The following is a 24,221-nucleotide window of genomic DNA, read 5'->3' as shown; positions in this document are numbered from 1 at the left end:
AGAAAACTTTTGAACAATAACTATACTATTCTAGTCAAATACCACAGAAAAACTGTGATCCCACCCCAATCCTAACCCCTATCAGCAAAGATTTCTACCCTCACAACACAATAAGCCACTTCAGTGTTGGCCAAATGAGGAGGACTGAGACTTTTATTCCTGCCAAATAGAAACATAGAATGACCCCCCACACTCCCCACTCAGGTGTCAGAGGGGACCAAGTGGGGAGCCTGGACTTCTACTCCCAGCTGATGGTAATGAGGTGTCTTCTTCCCCACCCCAACCTAGGACAATGTCAGAAGAGGCCTAATAGAAAATCAGGACTCTCATTATCACAGTGGGAATGAGGTCATTCCCTGGCCTCTTCCCTGTGACAGTGGAAGGCAGGTGGGGAGCAGTAACGAGACAGTGAGGGCCTAGTAGGAAGCTGCAACTCTCATGCCCATCCACCAGTAATGAGGTTTCCAGACCCCTGAGTGTCAGTGGAGGCCAATTGGGAACCTGGAGGCAGTCTCTCTTCTTGACCTGCCAGAGTAGTATCAGAGGAGGCCAGCTGAAACAGAAGATGTCACAAGATCTTCAGACTCATAGCATAATACCTGAAATGTCCAGGTGTTATCTAGAAATCATTTGTCATACTAAGAACCAGAAAAATATAAACTAATGTGAGAAAAGACAATCAATATATGCCAATATTGAGAAAAGAAATATGTTCATGTTACCTGAAGATTTCAAAACAGTCATCATAAAAATATTTTAATGGCAACTACAAATACTCATAAAACAAATTAAAAAATAGGAAGACTCTGCAAAGAAGTAGGAAGTCTCAACAAAGAAATAACAGATATAAAGAACCAAATGGAAATTTAAATTTTTAGTACTGAAAAACACAAAAAGTGAAATAGAAAACTTGGTGGATGGCTTCAACGGCAGATTAGAAGAGATAGAGCAAAGAAATCAGTGAACTTGAAGATCAAATAACAGAAATCATTCATCTGAACAACAAAGAGAATGTAGACTGGGGGAAACCATGAACAGACTCAGGGATATGTAGGACTAAAAGGAGCTAATATTTATATCATAGGGGTCTCAGAACAGGAGGAGAAATAGGGTAAGACTGAAAAAAGTACTCCTCCAGGAAATAATGGCTGAAAACTTCCAAATTTGGCAAACAATATAAACCTATAAATTCAAGTAATTGAGCAAACCCCAAACAGATAAATTCAAAGAAATCCAAACCAATGCACATCAAACCTGTGAAAACTAAAGATAAGGAAAAATCATGAAAGGCTCTCTCTCTCTCTGACAACAAAAACAATTAAAGGATGCCTGCTCTCAAAACTTATAGACAAACAGCAAGAGGGGTACTACCAGGGAAACCAGGAAGAAAAACACAGTATTCCAGACCTCAGAGCAAGCTCACACAGCCCCAGACATTGAGGCAAAATCAAGGACTCTACCAAGCAGATACAAGTGGGCACAGAGAGGAAAAATATCACTATCTCTATCGGCAAAAAAAAATAATAATAATAATAGTAATGATAATAATAATTATAATAATAATATTGATGAAAATCAATTCAAACAAAATCAGGCTTTTCTGTAAGAAACTATGGGCTAGAAGGAAATGACCGAACATCTCTTAAATGACAAAGGAAAAGAATTGTTGATCTAGAATCCTACATCCAGTGAAAATATCCTTCAGTAAGGATGAAGAAATCATGACTTTTCAGATGAAGAAAAACTAAAGGAACTTGTTAGCAGAAGAATGACTAAAGTAAGTTTTCTAAAAAGAAAGGAAATGGCAAAAGAAGGAAACCTGGAACATCAGATGGAAAGAAAGAAAAACAGAAAGGTAAAAGATGAATTGACACAATGGACTACTTCTCTTTTTATCAAAAAAAATTATGTTTTAGTGTTAAGGTCTGTAAACAAGTCAGATTGGCACCTGTTATTTTGCCAGAGAAATGTTAGAGTCTGTAAACAAGTCTGGATGGCGCCTGGCAAAATGCCAGAGGGAGTGGTTTGTGAAGTAACAAAAGTGAGCCATTAAGTGTGGAGATTCCTTATTGGTTGACTGCTGTATCTATTTTATGCTAATTAGATAAGCTGTATAAAATATATAAATATCGCTCAGATCCTACAATAAACGGCTCTCATTCCTGCTGCATCAACGTACACAAGTCATTCGTCACCCCCCGGATATTTGGCTGCAGCCGGACTGCGGCATTTTAGTTGTAGTTGGACACAATATCTTTATTTAATTTATATAGTGCTGAGGACCGAACCCAGGATCTCGCATGTGCTAGGCGAGGCTCTACTTCTGAGCCACAACCTCAGGACTACTTCTCTTGAGTTTTCTAAATTATGTTTGATGGCTGAAGCAAAAATTTTAACACCCACTGGTGGGTTGCCAGTGTGTAGAGAAAGGGAAATAATACCATTATCTTTCACAACAGGCAGTTGGAATTTATAGTCTGAAGTTGAATATAATTAAACCAAAAGCTAGTGACTCCATCCTTTAAATATTTTCACTAAAAAAAAAAAAAAATGCTTTCAGGAACTAATATCTGATATTCATCAATTAATTTTGAAACTACTTCTTTTCTTATTTTCAAATACTGTTACATTTTATTGCAAAAACAGCATCTATGGTATCATTACATTGTTCTAAAATTATTTATATCTTTTCATTGTGCATATATAAGTGTGTATATATAGCTATATGTATTTATACAAACAGATGTCTGTCATGGTTTTACTAAGTGTTGGTAAAAGCATATTGGTGTGATTATTAAACTTTGTATTTTTTGTTATATGGTAAAGTTTCAAAATGCATATATATTTTTGTTACAGGATCATGAAGTTATTCTATTTTAAATCATAAGTTAAAAGAGTACAGCAATTAATCTAAAGGAAAATGTAATTTATTTTATAATATTAATGATTCTCAAATTAACACAAAATTACAAATTCTGAAATATAAAATTCTAGCTATCTTACCAGAAATGGTTTCTTTGAAGGTCCATTCACATTCCAGGTCAATTCACATTCCATACAACATAAAACCCAACTTTATATTTATCCTAGTCTTGAAACCTAACTGGTAAATGAATCTCTCACTCTTTCAGTCCCTCTCTCTCTTAGCATGTGTATAAGCACATGCATGTGTGATATACACATATATTCATAGCAAATTGTTCCTTAAAAGGTTTCATATAGTGAGAGCTAGGTTTTCTTTAAAAGCAGAGAAGTGGAAATTGTAATGAAATAATATTTATATAAGATTTTCTTTTGATTCAATATTCCACATAATGAGCATCCATCAAGAAGGTATAGCTGTATAACCTTGAGTTTTCTTGGGGAAAAAGTTATGTGCAGGAACTAAAATATGCAGGGTGTTGGTGAGTATAGCTAGAAAAGGGGGGCGGGTTGTGCCTTTATGAATACTGAGTGTCTAGATATAAGCATCAGAATGCAGAATGAACCTCTGGTTTTCCTGCATATATGATGCATGCAGGTTAGCACATGTGATTTATGTCCTCACTGAGAAACTGAAACAACCACAATGTCTCAATAAATCTACCTCAAACAGGAGATGTCCTGAGAGTAAAAACTGAGGTATTTAGAAGCCTAGTAGAGACTACTAGATGTAGAGTCAAAAATCTGTACTGGTATGTGACCTTTATTAATTGACCTCCCTTCCAACATTCTGGATCTCATGTCCTCTTTGGTCATTGGTAATCACCTGGTCAGTGTGTTTTTACCAAGGCTCAGTTTGTCTCTTTGTAGAATAAGAATGATCTTTCCCCTCAGTTAATTGTTCTTGTGTGGTATTGGAATGAATATTGTTATTATTCAGCTAATCTCTGACAGACACTTATTCAGTTTGAACAAGAATTAGAAGTGAGTTCTCCAGATTAACCTTTTTAATTTTCATACCAATAACCATATCCTCTCAAAGGAAAACCTCTTTATTATAAACTCTTGGCAAAATAGTGTAATGGAATTTTGCTGTAATGAATACTTATGTAGTACTTAATATAACATGAATTGCTTTCACAAATAAGTCCCCATCTTGTGGCTTCTCCTCAGACTTTTCCATTCATCAGGCAAAACAGTGAGGCACTGTTAAAGAAGTGATAGCTTCTTTATCTCTGCTGAGAATGTCACACATCTCCAGCTAACTTGGGCCCTGAAGGGACACATGACTTCTTCTCACATTACTTTGGCCTGTGAGAGGGGCAGAAAAATACAGGTTCAGACCAGGAAGCTTCTTTTTTAGCAATAGCTCTACACCATGGAAAGGAAGCACAAATCATTGATAGTCAGTAAACTATCTCCAACCTAGTCAAGGGAGCAAGCCCAGATAAATATGGAAGAACCTCATGTGCTTCCCCAACCTCAAAATCCCAGTTGGTTGCTGTATAATTCTTACCAACAGTTTATATACACATTTTGTCTTAGGTTTTTGGTTGTTTGTGCCAGATGGTAATTCCAATACCAGCTATTCTGTCATGAGTGGACAGAAAGTACTTCTTAATTTGGTTTTAACCCAGAATTTTCTAAACTTACTTGACCACAGAGCCCCCTTTTCTTCACATAACAATAACTAAAATACATTGAACAATATTTGTGGGGGAAAAAAAAGTAGAGATACACTGCCTCCATGCCTTTACTTAAGTTCCCCACATTTTTTATTCTGTCATTGTTTTGGTTTTGCTTTTATTGTGTTAAAATTGTTCTGCTTTCTTGAGAAATTTGAATTTAGTCCAATATTGTTTAGGGGTCAAGATGGTTGAAATAGGCAAGGCTAAAGGCAGTTGAAAAGCAATTATACTTGATTTTAGGACAGAGTAAGCACAATGCTCAGATGTGCTCAGACACTTGGCAGCTCAGAGTGCAGGGAGGGATTTAGAGTATTTGTTACTTAGCGTCAACCTTATCTCTGGTTACCTACTGGTTACTGAATCTCTATGAGCCAGAGTTGATACTATATGTAAAATAGCTAGCAAATAAAAAGAAACTTGATACATTAAATGTTCCTCTCTCCAAGTTCTTCTAGTTAGTACTGCACTAATTTAATTATAGTTAAATTGTGCTATTCTGCCACAAACAATGACAATTATATGAAAAGAGGTCAGGGAAAGGATGTGGATGGTAACTGTATAAACAATATCAATTTACAAACACTGTTAAGCCCAAATTCGGGACCCCCAAAGACCACCAGAGACCCAAGATCGATGTAAGCAGCAAAGAGGTGTTTATTGCGAGCTAGCTTGGTCCTCCGCGCGCACACACAGCAACTGCTGACGCTGAGAGGCCCCGAGCCCAGGGTTTGCAGCAGTTTTATACATTCTTTGGAGAAGGCAGGGACTTCACATACATCATAGCAAATCATCACACACTTCAGGAAAATCAAATAACAACTCTAAAACATGATTAGCACATTCACTGGTGGGAACAAGTTGGGTAGGGGTGATTGGTCAGTGCAAAAGGGGTATTCATTTGAACTGATTGGTTTAAGCCAAGAGGGGTGTACGTGCTGAACTACATGGTTTCCCAACTTGTTATCAACCACCATAAACCACTGGGAGGGTTATCTGGCATCCCAGGTATTTCCCTGTCTCATGCTGATTGGTGGCTGCTAGGGGGCTGCTATGGATCCCCACCTAGACTGACTGAGTCAGGGACACCTGGCGCAGCAGATCTTTCCTGTTATTTGTAGATAAACAACTTAGCAGGGTGGAAATGTGCTTAGGAGTGCTCTGTGGGTTTTTCCAAGGACAAAGGTATGTCCCTTCCTTGGACAGGCTTTGCTCTGAGATAGAGGCTGGTTTTTCAACACTGAATTTTTAAAAAAGTACTACACATAGATGGTTGGATTCTGGCAACGTAGAACCCTGTTATTCCTATTATTGATACCCCACAGTTAAATTTACCAGAAAGTTAATGAATTAAGCTTCAGGCACCTCTCTTGCTTTGATTCCTGAGTGCTGGCAGTTGCTAAGAATTATAGACTATTCTAGGGTGGGGGGAGAGATTGCTATCAGGAAGCATTTCTATGTACATATTTCTGGTAAGTTACCTAAAGGGCTCCCAGAAAGAAGAGATTTGATTCTTTAAGTTTCAGGGAGTTTGTTGATTTATTTTGTCATTCTATGTAAATATTTACTTTTAAGCCTAAGTTTGTATTCTGTACATCTTATCTCTTCTTAAAAAGGACCCCACAAGTAAAAGTGGGAGTTCATAACCCACTTGAATCTAATGTATGAAATATGATATGTCAAGAGCTTTGTAATGATTTGAACAACCAATAAAAAAAAAAAAAAAGAAAAAGGACCCCACAAATTGTGTTTTAGACCCAAAACATATGATCTGCTCCTGTCTGCAACTCTGGTGCCATTACCTGCTGCTACACTGAAAAACCCCAGAGGTGCCCTCCTCAGCGCCCACTCCCATGACAGGACTTCCCCACCCTGTTCTGTTCTCAACTTCCTGTACAGCTCTCCTCAGTACTGTTGGGATCAAGGTCCAGCTGTTTGAACCTCTGCCAAGACATAGCCTCTCTTCAGACACAACCCTGGATACGTGAGGAGAAACAATCTGGACTTTAGGGTCAGCACCCAAAGTGTACAAGGAGTTGAGGGAGAGAAGATTGGGAATGGGGCCCTCAGCACCGCACTTGAGCTTCAGAGCCATCCCTTTGGCTCCTGTGGCTTAAATCATTCAGGCACTCATTGTTTCATTAAGTACAGTTTTGAGTACCCATTATTTGCATGTGGGATTGCCCATAACCCTGACCTTTACTTGTACCATTTGCCTACAACATTTTTCCAGAATACAAACTCTTTCAAATTCCTGAACTCCAACATTCTAGCCTGCTGTATGACTCCTGCATGGATTTACACATAGCGATTCAAGCAAGTCACAGAACACATCTATATTGTCTAGGATCTTTCTTTGTAACTGCATCATTTCATTTAAATTTCCAGCCCAAATAGTTCTCAATACAAGGTAGGAATTTTCACCCATTGAAGAAAAAATGAAGAATAATGTAGCCTAAGAAGGAAAGCCCCATGGCCAGCTGGCCCATGAAGAATGTGCTCAGTAGGAGCCCAGGGTGATGCTTTTGGAGGAGGGGCAAGGGCAATTTATAAAGCTTTATAGAGACTTAAATCAGCCTTCTCCAGTGTTGGACTTCGAGGTGTCAGAATAGGTTTTATAGGTCAACAGGGTTGTTCTAATGATTATCCAAGCTTCTCCCCCTTCAGTGGGGAAAGCCCTGATTTTTATGGAATAACCTGCCCAGTCAGCAGGCTTGGTGTTAAAATTCTAAGCAAACTGCCCCCCCCTCCCTCATCCTTGAAAGCAGCAGGCAGCAAAATAAGTCCGGAAATTCCTAAGCATTGGGAAGCCAGCACTAATGTAATTACCTGAAATAAAAGAAGGGGTCAGAAAATAAGGGGCAAAGGTTTTTCCTCTTAAAGTAAAAGGCCAGGTAAACAAAACCAGCTGCCCTTGGAGCCAACAAACTTCCCTCATTAAATGTTTTAAGAGGCTAATGGGCATAAGTGGCTAATTGTAGCACAATTCTGAAGTCTGCATGTAGGGGATAGGGAAGGGGGTGGGTAAGGTGGCATTGGGGTTAAAGCCTGGCTGACAGAGTCAAAAAGAAGGTAAGACCTGAACCTGGTAGAGGATCCATAAGTGTCCAGAATGGCATTAAAACAAAGAGTAAGATGCTTTGACCTTTCGTTCTTTCAGTGTCCCTCTAGATGGTTTTGGATATCTCAGTTGGGGCAGTTTTAAGTTTATATGCTAATTGAAATAGGATCTGGAATAGATTTTTAAATAGCTAATTAGAGGAAATTTTATGTGTATTAACTTTGAAAGCTCTGGAAGGTTTTATAGAAAATTTTGACAGTGGTTGTGCTTATTTTCTAACTGGTGCACAATGAGCATTCATTTCTTTTATAATAAAAAATAAAGGGCACTATTTCAAATAAACCAAAATGAAGTGTGTTATACAAGGAATAAAATTTAAATTTCAAATGGACAATAGAGTTGGTAAATAAATTGGTAAGTGGTTAAACTTACTTTGTATACTCTGCTGTCCTTGCCACCTCCATGATGTATGCTTGATAAAACCTGCCAATCTGGAGACAGAAATGAAGGTTGCTGTCATGAGCAAGACAAATTACTTGATCATGCATGAAGGTTTCAACCTTATTGCATTTGTAATAGTTGCCAAAAAGGTTATTACAGCACTGCCTTTCTTGGCTTCAGCTTTTAGTTGAACAGCTTAGTCACTAGTGGTGTGACTGTAAGAGATGCTGAAGTTTCAAGAAAACTTGAAGGAGAACTGTGATTTACCTAAAAGTAGCAGTTTAGGTGATTCTAAAACCATTCTGTCAGGATTTATGTGGAAGTTGTCAGAACACCTCTAATTGATCATTCGTTTCCCTCTTCCTCCCCCCAATTTTTTTTTCCCTCTAATTTATTTGGTCTTCAGAGTCCTTTGTAGCCATTACTAAATTAGTTAATTAACTCTTAGGGGAAACTGGTGAGATAAAGGTGAAAATCATGTTTATCTTCCTAATGAGAAAGAAAAGCAGAGAGAGTTGGTCCCAGATCACTGGATGTTCAGTCGTAATTTAGCTCTACTTCCTTTTACACAGACTTTGTTAGAAATCACCATCATTGGAACTAGGCATTTAGCTCTGTGATAGAGTATTTCTCTAGCATGTACTAGGACCTGGGTTCAATCCTCTGTACTCCCCCACCAAAAAAAAAAAAGAGAGAAAAGAAAGAAATCACCAATATTATATATTTTAGCAATCTGTTACCAAATGGCCACCACAGACTACTTCACCTCCTTCATGCCCAAATCTAAGTGATATATTGGGTCCTCACTACAGGGAGCCACCATCAAAACCAAACCTCTGAAACAGGAAGGAATTTTTTCATAGCCACAGATTGCCCATACTGAATGTTTTCTTAGAAGCTTCACCATTACAAAGGATAAATTCAGAAAGCTAATTGTTCAAGAGTCAAAAAAGAGGCTTAGGAATTTATTAGATGCATACTCAATGCTTAAATCATCCCCCTCTGTTAAAAGCAATACCAAATTCTGGTGACCAAAGTTCCTATTTCCATACAATATAAATGTAAGTACGAAGTTGTAAAGAAAAGTTGCTGAATCTTATCAATATAATATGAGGTTTCCTTTGACACCCAAATGTGAATTGAACTCAGATCAAGTTTATTTAAAAGATGCTATGAGGGGCTGGGGTTGTGGCTCAGCAGTAGAGCGCTCACCTAGCACATGCAAGGCCCTGGGTTCCATCCTCAGCACCACATAAAAAATAAATAAATAAAGGTATGTGTTCAACTACAACTAAAAAAATTTTTTAAATTTTTTTTTTTTTAAGATGCTGTGATGGGAAGGGATCCTTAACTGGGTAAAGGTGACAGCAATCCCCTGGGCTATACTTCAGAAGCATTTCAAAGGGTCTCTGACACCCCTGTTAACTTCCCTTATTTGCTTGGAGAGCGCCTCTGTAACCATGGCTTATGCATTACATATAAGCTGGAGAAGAGCTCCCGGTAAACATTTCATGTCTCAACTTTTCTGTGTAACTCCTCAAAAATGCAGCTACTTGGTCCTACTTGATATTCTGCATTATCTTTGATATCTCAAACAGAATCCTATTTGTCACCTCTGAAAATCTGTACCCCAGACTGACTAGCCACATGTCCTTGGCATCTGTATTCTTCAGAACATTCTCTCTCATGAACATATACCCTTGAGTCCTTTCCTTGCCCTCACCCTCACTAGGCAATGAGTTCTTCCTTCATAGCCTCTCACTTTTACTACTTTTGTGACCTCTTATTGAGACCCAGATCACTACTTACTTGCATTATTAAGATAACTTTGTCCACTGGTTTCCATACCTGTAGCTTTTCCTGCTGTTAATCTAATTCACAGCATTCAGGAGTAGCTCAAAACCGACTGAGAATCATTGAATTCAGCTTGGTAGGTTAAAAATTAGGTCAAGAATAGGCTCTAAAACCTCAAGTCAAAGTTTTTATTGGTGCTCTTCTCTGAGGTGTATATAAAGGACAAATTGGACTTTTTCTGGGTCCAGAAAAACCGAATATTAGTCATTGAGTACACAGTACCAGGCAATAGACTTCCCTCTGCCTCCCACCTGCTGGAAATCCTGCTCTGTTCTTTTCTCCTTCAAATCCTACAGTGGATAATTATGCTCCTCTCTGGAGAGAGGCTTCCCCTGCACACCCCACCCATTGCCTCTCTGAGTTTCTGCTACATTAATTGGTAAGGAACCTGACAGAGGAGATTTAGTTATTTGCTATTCATCTTTGATATGCCAGGCCCTGTGGCCAGCATTTTTCCTTATTTGGTCAGTAAAGTAACCCTGTGGAAATAATATAGGTCTGGATTCTTTTTAAACCCCTCTTAAAGAAAGGGAAATCCAGTATCACATAGGTAATAAGTAAGTGGCAAAAACATTGAGCCAGGATTTTTTAATTCTAGAGTCTGTGTACTTGAGAAAAGTGATAAAAGAAAGGTGGAAAAAAGTGAAGGAAGCTGCACATTGGGCCATGTATTAGGTGGACTAGTGAGGGAATCCCACATACTGAAAAGCTACATCTGGCATTTTTTATCTCAATATATATTAAACTATATGTGTTGCTGGTAAAAATTATGAATTTTGACCCTTAATATTATTTACTGGGGAACTAACAAAAGGAAAAGAGGAAATTATATGTTTCATTAAATAATAAAAGAATAATTACAGTGTTTGGCATATGCCTACTCACTGTATGATAGATAACAAGTATTCATGTCTTCAACCATGTGTTAAATTAGTATTGCAGAAACTATTATTAATTTACACTGTCACAATATGCCTAGCTTTCATGTAATACACCATCTATCTCAACTTTAAAAAAAAATCAAATGTGCTAATATTGAAGACTAACAGGAAGAGGTTGTAAGAGATCTTAAGGAAGTGGCCATGCCTGGCACTGTGCGTTGCATATAATAAATGTGTGTTGAATCTGAATCTTAGCTTACCATGGATGAGGCGAAATACCATATCATTGTTTGTTTTAGTCCCTAAGTAACCATTAAAAGTTTAGAAATATGTACCCTTTAGGACAGCATTTCCACTTTTTTAAAACTCTATACTTACACATAATCTCATTAATCAGTTCTCTATTCCTTATAACCCCATATTTGTGAGCTGAAAACTAGAAAAAGTAGAAAAGAACTAAAAGCATTTGGGTATCTATTGTATGCCAGGTATTTTAGTCTTGTTTTATCCTTAATTTGCAATTGATCCAGAGAAATAGATGTGTTAACCCTTTTTAAAAATTAAGAAAACTGAGTTGGGCATGATTCGGCACACCTATAATCTCATCTATGGGAGGTTAAGGCAGAAGAATGACAACTTAGTGAGACCCCCATCTCAAAATAAAAATGTAAAAGGGCTGCAGATGTAGCTCAGTGTTAGAATGTTTGCCTAACATGTGTGAGGCTCTGGGTTTAGTCCCCAACACCACACACACACATACACACACACACACACACAGGAAGAAGCTAAGGAAGAAGAGGAGGAAGAAGAAGAAAAGAAGAAAACTGAGGCCCATAGAGACTATGTAACTGTGTAAGGTCTTCTTACCAATGATTTAAACATTGAATACTGTGGAAATGTCTTGAAGTGGTAAAGGAGGCCTAGGGGATCTCAGTAAGTGGGACTTACCCAAACACCTATTTTAGCAAAAAAAAAAAAAAAAAAAAAGGTTTAAAAATCTAACCATTCCAATATACCACATGTTGTTTGGGAATTTAACATTAAAAACAATTTTCACAAAGTTCTATAATATGTACTGATGAGTGGATCTCCTATTAAAGGTGAAAAAAAATCTATCACTAGTCATCAACCAAGGAGACCTAGTGGGTCATAAAAGGCACCCAGGAATTATAAGTGTTTAGAAACTGACTCAATTCAGTTCAATTCAATTTTGCAAAGATGAGGATGAGGGAAGGTTTGAGGTAATGAAGGTCACCATATCCTGGGCCAGTCTCAGTTTAGTTTTCAGAAAAAGAGACTCACAAAGGAGGCCCCCATAAAACTGCATAGTCCTGTTTTGGTCAACTGTTCACAATATCATGTCAGCATTTAGCTAATAAAAACCCAATGGGTACCAACTGTTTACTATTTTAGAAGGGGGCTCTTGGGCTTTAATTTGTATTATTTATTTCTATACTTGTTCATTTATTCACTCATTCATTCATCCCAGAGGTAGTAGGAGAAGGTTGACTAAGGTATTTTGCCAGGGAAGCAAGCTGGAGATGTTTGAGATGCTCCTTGCTGCACTGAGTCAGATTGCTACTTTGGTGTTTATTTTATTTAAAGGTTTGAAAACCTATCAATATGTGTGAGTATTCCTTGGAAAGTCTTCACATATTTTATCACTTTAAGGTAGGGATAGGGATGGGCAAAGAGATGAGTAGAAAGTCACTTTCCCAAAGGAAAAAATGCAGCTTTTTCATGTATCCAAGTTGTATTATGGAATTCCTGTCAGTTCTCACAGAGCCAGCAAGGGACTTTCACATGACAAAGGTTGGGAAAAATATCACAGTATAGCCTACAAATGAAAATGGAAATAGAGAAGATAAAAAGCCTGTGATTGGTTTGAAAAGCACTCCGGATCAAAACCTTTTAGGATAAGAGCCAGGTAGGTGCCTGGGCTGTTTCCGCAGCATCCTCAGCAACAGAGACTTCTGACTAGAGAAGTACACTTGTAACCCCCCCGCTCAAGATTTTATCTGATTCTTATTTTATTTTTATTCCAGTTGCTACATTGATGGCCGGGTGGTCAAGGTGATGGACTTCCTGAAAACTCGCCTGTTAGACACACTCTCTGACCAGATTAGGAAAATTCAGAAAGTGAGTAAAAGTATCCTGGGAAGAAGAGTGAGTTTGGGGATAAAGCAAGGAAAAGATAACAGGGTCTGAGCTGTATTTCAGCACTTTGGGAACAGTACAATCTAGGGGCAAGAGCTCCCTCTCACAGTTGATGATTACTGTTTATTGTTTTTCAAATTCAGAAGGGTTTGTACATGCTACATCAAGGTTTTGAAACTTCTTTCTTTTAACAAATGTTGGTAAGGATATGAAGAAAAGGGAATTTTTACACATTGCTAGTGGGAATGAAAATTAGTATAGACATTTTGAACATGAATGTGAGGTTCCTCAAAAACTAGAAATACAGCTACCTTATGATACAGCTAGCCCAATTTTGGGTATATATCCAAAGGAAATGAGATCAGCATATCAAAAAATTACCTGCACTTCCTATTTATTATAGCACTATTGACAGTAGCCAAAATAGGAAATCAACATAGTGTCCATTTATCCACCAACAGATGAATAGATAGAGAAATTTTGTAGCATTCCATACACAACAGAATATCATTTAGCTATAAAAAAAATAATGAAATCCTGTCATGTATGGCAAAGTGGATGGAACTAAAGGACATTAAGTGAAATATGCCAGACCCAGAGAGAAAAGGGCTGCATGTTCCCTCTTATTTGTAAAAGTTAAAAAGTTTATCTTCAACTAGAAAAGTATAGAATGATAACTACTAGAGGTTAGGAAAAGTGGAAAAGAAGGGGGATAGGGGAAGCTGCATAACAGGTACCAAAACACAGTTAAATAAGAAGAATAAGTTCTAATGTTCTACAGTACAGTGGGGTGAGCATAATATATAACAATCTGTTATATGTTTTATGAAGACAGGATCTTGAAAGCTCCAAACATAAAACAATGATAAAAAAAATAGAAATGTTAATTACTCTAATTTAATCAGTACAGGTTTTATACATGTACTGAAATATCACACAGCACACAGTAAATATGTATGTACAATTATTAAAAGTTAATTAAACAAAAATAAAATTAAGAAATAAATTGTCCACATGGGAAATATTTCAAAGTTAAAAAAATTAAAGTTTTTTGCATCCCTCCAATTAATACTTCTTTAAAAATTAAATGCAATTATAAATTGTTTTTAAAAGTTCTCTATTTTAATAATACATATTTTAATAGTTTGTTTCTAAATTGTGAGTTTTGCAAGGGAAGAATAGGTTTACTATGTTATTTTCTTCTTCTCAGGAATTTGTATGTACATCTCATATTTGTATCTATATCTCATTTGTATCTATATCTCATCTATACTAAAAATAGAGATCACAAAGATCTGTCTTTAATAATGGTCTAGTAATTCTACATGCATGTTGTTCTAGGGTCACATTTTGAGATACATTGGATTAGTTAATTCTGACTTGTGAGGATTTTACGCTATAATTTCCACAAGTCTCTATAAGATAGCATATCTTTTGTTGCTCAGTCAGTTTATTTTTTAGGAAATGGAGATTCTATGAATGCTCCACTGTCTTTTAAGCTAATAAAACAAATCTCAACAGGTAGAACTCAGTAAAGATGGAATGAATGAATAAATAAATGGATAAATGAATTAATAGCTCATGTCTAAAATTAGCTCTGAAAGAAAATCCTATTTGAAGCAATCATAGACAATCACCTTTGAAAGCTAAAGTGGAAGTCTGTACCTTGTTTTCCTATTCACACCAATAAATATCACACTTAGATTACAAACAGTCTCTTGAGTCTTCTTGTTCTCATGAGATTTTAGAGGCTGAGAACCCCAGGACTTCTGATTTCTAGTCTAACTCCTCCTGGGACCACGTACATTGGCCAGCATCCTTTTTTGTCACTGCCTCCTGCCATTTACTAAGCAAGAGGAAATAAATCATTTAAAATATTTCTACCAGTCTCTGTTTGACATTCAATTAGTGAAAATATGTACTAAACACTTAGCAAGTGCCAGGCAAAGTGGCAGATGCTAGGGATACAAAATTGAATAAAATGTGGCCTCTGCCCTTAAAGAACTCCAGTTCTAAGTTTTAATATTTACTTTGAGCAACATGAAACATATTACCTACTGTAACTGAATGTCAACTTATTGAATATAGCAGCTTCCTAATCTCACTGTGCTAATCTAATATTGTATATTGCTCTCTAGAAGGAGGGAAAGATTTTCTTTCATTTGTTCATTAATTTGTCCTTTTTTAAATTCAACAAATATTTATTGGGTATGTACCATGTTTCAGGCACTATTCTAAGTGTTTAGAGTACAAAAATATACAAGATAGTCAATTCCCTTTATCTTGGCTTTTAAAATTCTGAGTCAAAGAGTTGTGATTAAGAAGTGATATCACAGTGCTAGAGTGAAGGTTTTACTGTGCTCATGTTATTAGGTAAGTATGGCTTTAGGTCCTAAGTAAGTCAGAAGTGCTGGGAGTTAGATTCTTCTCTTTTTCCCCACTTTCCCCACTGCATATTCCTTAATGGTTACAGAACATTCAAACCCCAAAATTGTGACTAAGCTTACCTCCTGATTTATCTAAGGCTTGCTTTATCTAGAGGCTGAGAACCCTCAAGACCAAAGAAAAAAGGCTAAATCCTGCACAATTGAGATTCAGACCTTTAAAAACATATCTGATGAACTTGAAGTGGGAAAGCCCAGTGCCATTGCAAGTATCTAATTAAAACAAATAAAAATTTTTTTAAAAAAAATGGAGCCCCTGAAAGATATGACCTATAGAAGACACCTGGAAGGGGAGGGCTTAGCAGAAGGCCCAAGTAACGTTTTGACTATTACTAAAGGAACGTGCCCAGAGATCCCCTCAAGCCAAGGTTCATGTTGTAGTTACTTCTTGCTTGCAACAAATTAACTAAAAACTTAGTGGCATAAAACAAACATTTATTATGCCGATGGGTTACATGGGCCAGGAATTCCCAGCACAGGAATAGTTTGTCTCTACTCCACAATGTCTGAAGCCTCAGCTGGAAGACTTGAAGGCTGGCGTGAGGCAAAGGTTGAATCAGAATGGCCAGAAAGCTCAGCCAGGCCACTCATCTAGCAGGTAATGCCAGCTAACAGCTAGTACCTCAGCTAAGGCTGACAGCCAGAGAACTTGCATTTGAATTCTCTATGTAGCTTAGTCTTCCTCCCAAGGTTCTAAATTCAGATGTTCAAGAGAGAGGGCCAAAAATAAATATATATATATATATATATATATATATATATATATATATATATTTTTTTTTTTTTTTCCTTTTATTGATTGATTGATCTAGTTACTTGATCTCCCTGTTTGTGTATACACACACACACACACACACACACACACACACACACACATATATATAACTAAAATAAATAGTAACTTGTGCTACATGCTATGTAAGTAAGTTTTGCCTTGAAAATGTATATAAAATGTAAAGATAAAATTTTACATTATCCCAACAATAGAATGGAGACTCAGGGGTTGTAGGGAAATAAATTGAATATATTTCAAAAAGAGAGAGAGAGAGAGAGAGGGCCAGGTGGTAACTCTATGACCTTTTCTAACTCAACCTCAGAGGTCACAGGACATCACTTCAGCCACATCCTTAAAGGAGTTGCCAAGATCCACAAAGTTCAGACAAGAAAAGAAATAAATTCCTCTTGATGAGCAAGTGGCAAGATTCTTGAAAAGCATATAGGACCAGAAATATTTTTGCAGTAATTTTTGCAAAATACTTTCTGCCACGGTCCCATCCTCCCTGTTTCATTTGCAAGCTTTAAATCATTCCCCTGACACGTTTTAATTTCTCAATTCTCTTTTTCAAAGCTTTTGCCAGATATTACCTTAAATGGATATCTGCGGGAAATGCTGCTGGGTCACAGATTCTCTGAGATTTGACTCCTTAGGTAACCCCCCCACTGGCCACAGCAGCCTGGACTCAGTTGTCAGAGCCTCCAGGATGAGAGTCTCACTCTCACATTCCATAATGTGCCTGTCCTCAGGAGATAAGAGCTGGGACCAAAGCAGGGTCACCAAGCTTTTACTGATGAAAAATTATGTTGATTGTTTCTGACATCCTTGGGGTAGGGAAGTTGGGGAGGAGGTCTGGAGAATGGGAACCCAAAGTGAAAACTTGGGCAGACTGGCTCAATGTTTTTCTTGAAAACTCACAAACCAGCTCAGAGATGGGCCAAGTAAGTTTTTAATGTCTGCATACCTGACACCCCCACCCCAAAAGTAGAAGTGGAATCTTTGTTTCTTCTCTATTAATAGAAGTTAAGAGAAGTCTTAATGACCATCCCGGCCCCACCCACCGGGCCATTGAGGAGGAAGCAGTTTGATAAATCTGTGCTGAAGCTGTTTAAATGGGAGGTAGAGAACAGAATTTCAAGTCTGATGACCTGAGCTAGAACACAGACTTAGCTGTGTGGTCTTGGGCTAGTTACTTGATCTACCTGTTTGTTTGTATGGGGTTTTTTGTCTGTTTTCTTTCTCTGTAAGATTAAGAGGCTAAGAATCTTGTGTTCCCTCCCTCTTAGGGAGATTAAGAAGGTCACAAGAAGCTGTTCTGTTAATTCCTGTTGAATGCTAGTTCTTATAACTGTTATAGATATTCTTACAGTTCTAATAGTTATTTTAAATAATAATTTCTGTGACTAAAGAAACTTCATGGTACCTTTATCCTTTACTTGTTCTTTTTTTCTCTCTTCCCTCCTACTTGAACCCTGGAGAATATGATAGGTGATATTTTTGGCACCTGAAACACAATGACTCAATTGCTAAAAACATCTGTGGTTTCCAAATTTGGACTGCCACTTAGAGAAGAATTCTCAGTGTTCTGAGCAGTGAACAAATTATCTGGTTATATGAAAATCTGCATGATACTTTTGGAAGCCAAACAGAGACATGTTTGGACAATGTTTGGACAACCCACTCCTTTGGATGTCTCCCTTCCGTTAGACTAAGGATAATCATCTGGACATGGGGATATGAGTCAAAGAAAGGCAGTGAGCATCTAACAATGAAGGGAAGAGTCAGGTGGGAAAGTGAGATATTTAGGACACAGTGCAGATGGTACAGTGTGGAAAGCTGGGCAGACTCCAAAATAATGATGTAAGAGCCAAGAAGAACCACTTTGGCTTAAGTCATTTGGACTCTATGATTTGTGTCTTCATCTCCTAGAGGAATCAGAAGAGGAAGTAACACTTTTTGATATTATTTTCAGCAATTCAATAAGCACAGAAAAGAGTTGGTGAAATCCCAGTCACAAGGGAAATATTTCCAAAAGTCCTGTCCATGTGATTGCATTTTGAATACTTAATAAACTAGAGTTGGCTTCCTGGATATTTGAAAAGTTCTTTCCTTCCTCTTTTTCTTCTTCCTTTCTTCCCTTCATTTATCAACTGTTCATAATGTTGTTAGAATTTCTTTGGCCCCTGGGAATAAAATGGTGAGCAAGACTGATGTGATGCTTATCCTCATAGACTTTATGATCTAGTAGGAAAAATAGTTAATGAAATAAGCAATGATAATAAAATGTGATGACTCCTATCATAGGGTGCTATGAGAGCCCATGAAAGGAAGTGTCCATCTTACTTTGTGAAGTCAGGAAAGCCCTCCCAAAGGAAGTGACACATGGGTTAACACCTAAAGGATAGATGCCTTCTCATTTACACAGTTCTTAGGGTGTGATCAGAGGATCACTGATGTGGATGTGCATTGGGAAGGGGGATGATTTATGTGATTCATAATCTGACCATTATTGTTTTGTTAACATCATCATTGCTTCTGGTCACTTATGATGTTAATGAAAGTCAACTCTTTTGAAGTCTCCATAAATGCAGTAATATTATGCTGCTTCTTCCAATATGTTAGTTGCAGGACCATGGAAGTAGGCAGAAAGATATGCAATTCTTTAAAAGTAACTAATACATTCAAAAAGAAACCTTTTTCCTCATTCAAACTTTCAGTTTACCCTTGTATTTGAGCCTCTTAGCTTATCAAAAGGCAGGGATAAATAACTGTTATTCTTGAAGATCATAGAATAACTAGGGGTGGCAATTAAAGAGCAACTGAGGACTATGATAACATCAATCTTCTCTAATTGAAGAAAACTGGAAAATGAAAGCACATTATTCGGGTAAGAACAGTAGTATCACCAAAAATTCAGTGTTTGACTTATTCATTTATTCACTCACTTATTCAATACTGTTGAATGCTAATTTTGATATGCCAGTGCCTATCATATCCCCTATCAATTGACATGCTAGAGGGAGGGGGCACAAATGAAGAGGCAGTGAATTGGCAGAATAAAATAGTAGAAGTAGTAAAGAAGCCATGTCTCATTCACATTGTATGGGCTCTCTGGTGTTCTTTCTGAAGAAGAACCTCACGATGTTCCTAACTTTATACTATAGTGTTAAATAGCCCTGTAGGCTATTTCTACACAAGCATGGTAGGAGAATGTCTTCTATGTTTGTGTTTAGGGGAAAGGAAAGGTCTCTTCATGGCCCCAAATAACAATTCAGTCTGTTTGTAAATGCCAGATATTTCCCTGTAAAAAAAACATTCTCTACATTAGGAAAATGCTCTAAACTATAAACAGAGGTTTAGGACGCTGGCTGAAATTCACACTAAGTTATTAATGTCAATAGAGGATCCTTTCCCAAGAGCAGATTTCAATGGAGGGGAAGAAGAACACAAGCCAAGGAAGTACTCAGAGTAGGCAGAGGACTTCAAATACAAACTGTATCACATTAATACGTGGGGATGACATCCATGAGCGATTCTAAATTTTATAGGGCACAAGGCTTATACAATAGGGACCTCTATAAGAAAAAGAAGACAAAGCAAATTTTCAAATTTTAAAGGTATCTAATCATACAGTTACATTAATAGAGACCTTCCCAGGATATTGATAAAAGCCTGTGGGAGTGGGAGCTAAAACTTTAAGCCGACCTAAAGGAAAATCTGGCTAAAGGAAAGTCTGGCTCTTTATTTTCATATTAAGACACTGATATTGGGGCTGGGGATGTGGCTCAAGCTGTAGCGCACTAGCCTGGCATGCGCGGGGCGCTGGGTTTGATCCTCAGCACCACATAAAACTAAAATAAAGATGTTGTGTCCACTAAAAATAAATATTAAAAAATTCTCTCTCTCTCTCTCTCTCTCTCTCTCTCTCTCTCTCTCTCTCTCTCTCTCTCTCTCTCTCTCTCTTTAAAAAAAAAAAGACACTGATATTACAGGGGATCTACCCTAAAAGTATGTTTATCACAAGAGATCCAGAGTTTTAATCATGAACTCTGATGTCCTTAATTCTTGGAAATAAATATTCTCTTGATTCTTTTTTTAAAATTCTTTTGGTAGTTATAGATGGGCAGCATGCCTTTATTTTGTTTATTTTTTTTAATGCAGTGCTAAGGATCGAACCCAGTGTCTCACACATGCTAGGCAAGTGCTCTGCCCCAGTCTTCCCTTGATTCTTAATCCACAAAAAATTATGAATTGCACCATCAATTGAATAACATCTAGGAAGAAACAGCAAGCAAGTTTTGATTGATAGTGATGACAAAAACCATTCTGATTTCAATAGCATTAAAATGGAAAAATGTGTCATCAACATACAAAAACATAGTAGACCTATTATTTGAGGGGGGGGGGTGTTTTTTATTGAGTGCATAGATGTTATTAATTCATTGAAGAAACCAATAATTTACACAAGGTTGCAGAGCTTACTAAGTAGTAAAATTAGAATCCAAACCAAGGCCCATTTAACCCCAGAACCTACCTTCATCCCTTACACTATTCTATGTCTCCCACCCTTATTAACCATTTCTTTTATAACTCATATAATATTTATTTTTCTAACCACTCAGGATTAGAAAAGCTTTCAAAGAAGAATGCTAGCCATGTGTGGTGGTGCACTCCTGTAATCCCAGCAGCTCGGGAGGCTGAGGCAGGAGGATCATGAGTTCAAAGCCAGACTCAGCAAAAGTGAGGTGCTAAGCAACTCAGTGACCCTGTCTCTAAATAAAATACAAAATAGGGCTGAGGATGTGGCTCAGTGGTCGAGAGCCCCTGAATTCAATTCCCAGTATCCTCCCTCCCCCCAAAATAGAAGAATGCTGAATTTTCTTGATGAGAGAACATAAATTTGACCCCACAATCAGTTGATAATCTGAGATGATTGGTCTAGAGGTGAGGATTGAAGGAAAATTGGGTATCAAGATATTAGGCAAGTAAGGGTGGAAGAGGACAAGGCTTCTCAAAGTACAACTCTCATCCATTGAACTCCATCCATGTTTTAGGAACACAGGCTCTTGGTCAGTATGTCACAAGGTCCTGCTATACTGCAAGAGAAGGACAATGAGAAGGAATGTGCTACTTAAAGCAATGGCCCTGGGAACCAATAGCTACTTGAGGGAAAATGCTTCTTCAGAAGGGAGAGGCAACCTGGAAGTGGGAGGATTCTAGGGTTTGTCCTGAGCAAGAGCAAAATTACCACTGAGGCTGGTGGACACTGTGACTTACAAGTGGGCTAAGTGTGCAGTAAACCTGAGGAATTGATTAGTCACCAAAAAGAAAAGGGAGAGGGAGGAAGAATGATTTAAATGCAAATAGCTCTTTCCACTAGCACTTATCCCTTTGAGCGCAGTCATTGCTTTGGGCCTCTGAAACTTTCTTCTTCTTTTCTTGCATCTGTTCATAATTTCCTTACCTCCCTAGTGACTTTATCTTGTTTATGTATGTTCTTATTTTAATTTTATGTTTTGTTGCAATTACATTCAATTGCTTTTCTGTGGTTTGAGATAACAAGAGCAGAGAGTACAGTTTTAAATCTTAAAAGTGTCGTAGAAACAGAAGCCACAAATTAAAAATTGATCTGATACCAAAAGAAAATGGACAAATATGGCACAGCAGAACACAAAGATGATAAAAAGAAATTACACAGAAAAAAATTAATGAAACTGACAGAAAGTACATTAGACAGAAGAAATAAATCAAGTGAAATGTGATGAGATATTGGAATGACTGTGCTCAGAATAGCCTGGCTGTCTAACCGAAGAAGGACATGTTAAATATGAAGGCAATTCAGTGAGCCAGACGCTTGTGGGTCTTCTAAAACAGGAAAATTCAATTAGAAAGTATCAGAACCCTGAACTGGAACTGTGAGCATTTGGTGTTTCTTTTTGTTATAGAGGTTATTAGTTACCTTTTCTGAAACTTAGCTTTTTCAGCAATAAAATGCTGCTTCTTGTATGTTCTCATTTATTTAACAAATATTTAATAAGCAAAGTAATCCAAAATGTCCATTAGATGTGACAAAATTTAAAAAATAGAAAATTACAATTAAATCTGATAAGGTCAAGATCAGATATAAGTTCAAAGAATTTTGGAACCCAGAGAAAAGAATGAATAATTTCCTGAAGGTTTGAGGAATGTTTCACAGAGGAAATAGCTTTTAAAATAATCCTTGAAAAAAAAATATCAGATAGTGTTGGTGAGAGGAGGGGAAGGGAGAACATAACCAGTAAAGACTTAAAATAACATTGCAGAGTTGAAAGGTGGTAAGTTTACTCTGTGTAGTGAACCATAGGCCATGTGGGAAGGGATGGGAGAAGGGGTAGCTAAGAGGTAGTTCTGAAGGGTCTTAGATACCAAGTTAAATTAAGTAGTTGGCATCTTAATATGCGGGTCACTGAACATGGCTTTCAGTAAGACCACAAACTACTTGTAGCACATCTGCCAACTCATCAACCAGATCTTTCAGTGGGCAGGAAGAATTGAGTACTGTTACTTTTCTTAAACTGGGGAGGGATTTCTGTTAGCTTAATGGCATCAGTGTGGAAGAAAGGCTGGAGGAGAAAGAGTATAGGCAGGAAGACCAAGGAATAAATGATAAGCTGCAAATCACAGGAAGGAGCAGTGAGGAAGGAAAGGACAGATGAATATGAGCCCCTCCTGGTCTAAGATTGTAGATAAGCACAGAGTCAAAACCTACACAAGAAGGCTGGAAAGAAACAACATAGAAACAGTAATAAATTTTTTCCTGGACCGTTTTTAAATATGATAAGGGAACAAGACTGCCAGAGGCAAGAAACAGCTGTGTGGGTAAGGTTTAAGAAGCTTCCTGAAGCTATCCAGCTCTTTGTAACCAGCTACATCAAGGACCACTCTGGTTATGTAAAGAGCTATTGCTCTTCTGAGGTCCTGAGGAAGGTCGACTTCCAAGTGGATGAGATGCTGGAATTAATGGACTCCAGCTTCTTTTGGAGGATGGGCCTCCTGCCAGGGCTGATTAGCCCAGCTGGCTTGTCCACTACTTCTGTTTTATTGCTTCCTTTCTCATTAAGGAAGGTGTTGGTGTGGATAACCGTAAACAACATGCCTGCTGTTACAGTGCTACCATCTCTCACACAGCCAGTGGCTGGAGCCAGGCTCTCAGGAGTCTTTTAAAAGACTTAGGTCACAGTATTGGAGGCAGGAAAACAAGGAAATGCAGGAAAAGGAAGCCCAGTTTTGAAAAGGTGTCACATAAATGGTTATTTTCCTGTTTTTCCTTCCCTTTTTAAAATTTGAAGTCATAGGGAAAATTAAACTTTTTTTTTTTTTTGAAAAATCAAGGATGTTTTGCCTAAGTGCTCTCTTTTTCTTCTCTTACCCTCCTCCCTCAGTGTATCCACATGAAACAGTTTTGACAGTCCCTGACCCTAAAATCTGAGGGAAGGGAGCTGGAAGAGATTGTCTTTATGCCATTCTACCTCAAGCAGGCCCAGGGGTTCTGAGCAGCCATTGGCCATTTACTGAACAGTTCTGTGGGTGCCTCAAAGCTCCTTTTACCACATGGGGCCAAGGACTGAAGTATTTAGCAACAAAAGGACTGAAAAGGAACTAAAAGCCCCACTTCCCTCCACCCTCACTTAAATAATCTCCCCAGACAATGTATACCTTAAAATAATCTTCACTGGCACATCATTTCTCACCAGGAACGCTTTTTCTTTCCAAAGTCCTCTAATTTTCTCTCTTCCAGCGTAGGGAGAATCATATTCTCTCAGAAAACCACAGTGGTGAATTATGGCCTTTGGTTTCTTACAGTTTCACTTTCTAAGGGAATTTTGCAGCTGGTTCCATCTGGTTTTCCTAATTTGTTCTCTCTTCTTCTGCCCATACAGATTTCCTCCCCAGGCCCAACCAGCACCCAACGTCAGTCTATGTAGCTCTACCACACGTCACCATGCTGGTCTTCTCTGCTCA

General features: G+C 37.8%; 1 protein-coding gene across 3 annotated transcripts in view; it reads left to right on the top strand.

The window, feature by feature from the left end:
* Window positions 1-24,221, top strand: part of Hpse2 (heparanase 2 (inactive)) — a 649,448-nt gene that overhangs the window by 487,058 nt on the left and 138,169 nt on the right. For all 3 annotated transcript variants that reach the window (XM_076834902.1, XM_076834901.1, XM_076834899.1), the window contains one exon: window positions 12,890-12,983. In XM_076834902.1, coding sequence (XP_076691017.1) covers window positions 12,890-12,983 — 94 coding nt within the window. The remainder of the gene's footprint in view (window positions 1-12,889; window positions 12,984-24,221) is intronic.

The sequence above is a fragment of the Callospermophilus lateralis genome, chromosome 15, assembly GCF_048772815.1.
Source record: "Callospermophilus lateralis isolate mCalLat2 chromosome 15, mCalLat2.hap1, whole genome shotgun sequence".
Classification (NCBI taxonomy): Eukaryota; Metazoa; Chordata; class Mammalia; order Rodentia; family Sciuridae; genus Callospermophilus; species Callospermophilus lateralis.
The sequence above is the reverse complement of the archived record's forward strand: the minus strand, read 5'-3'. Positions and strand labels throughout refer to the sequence as shown.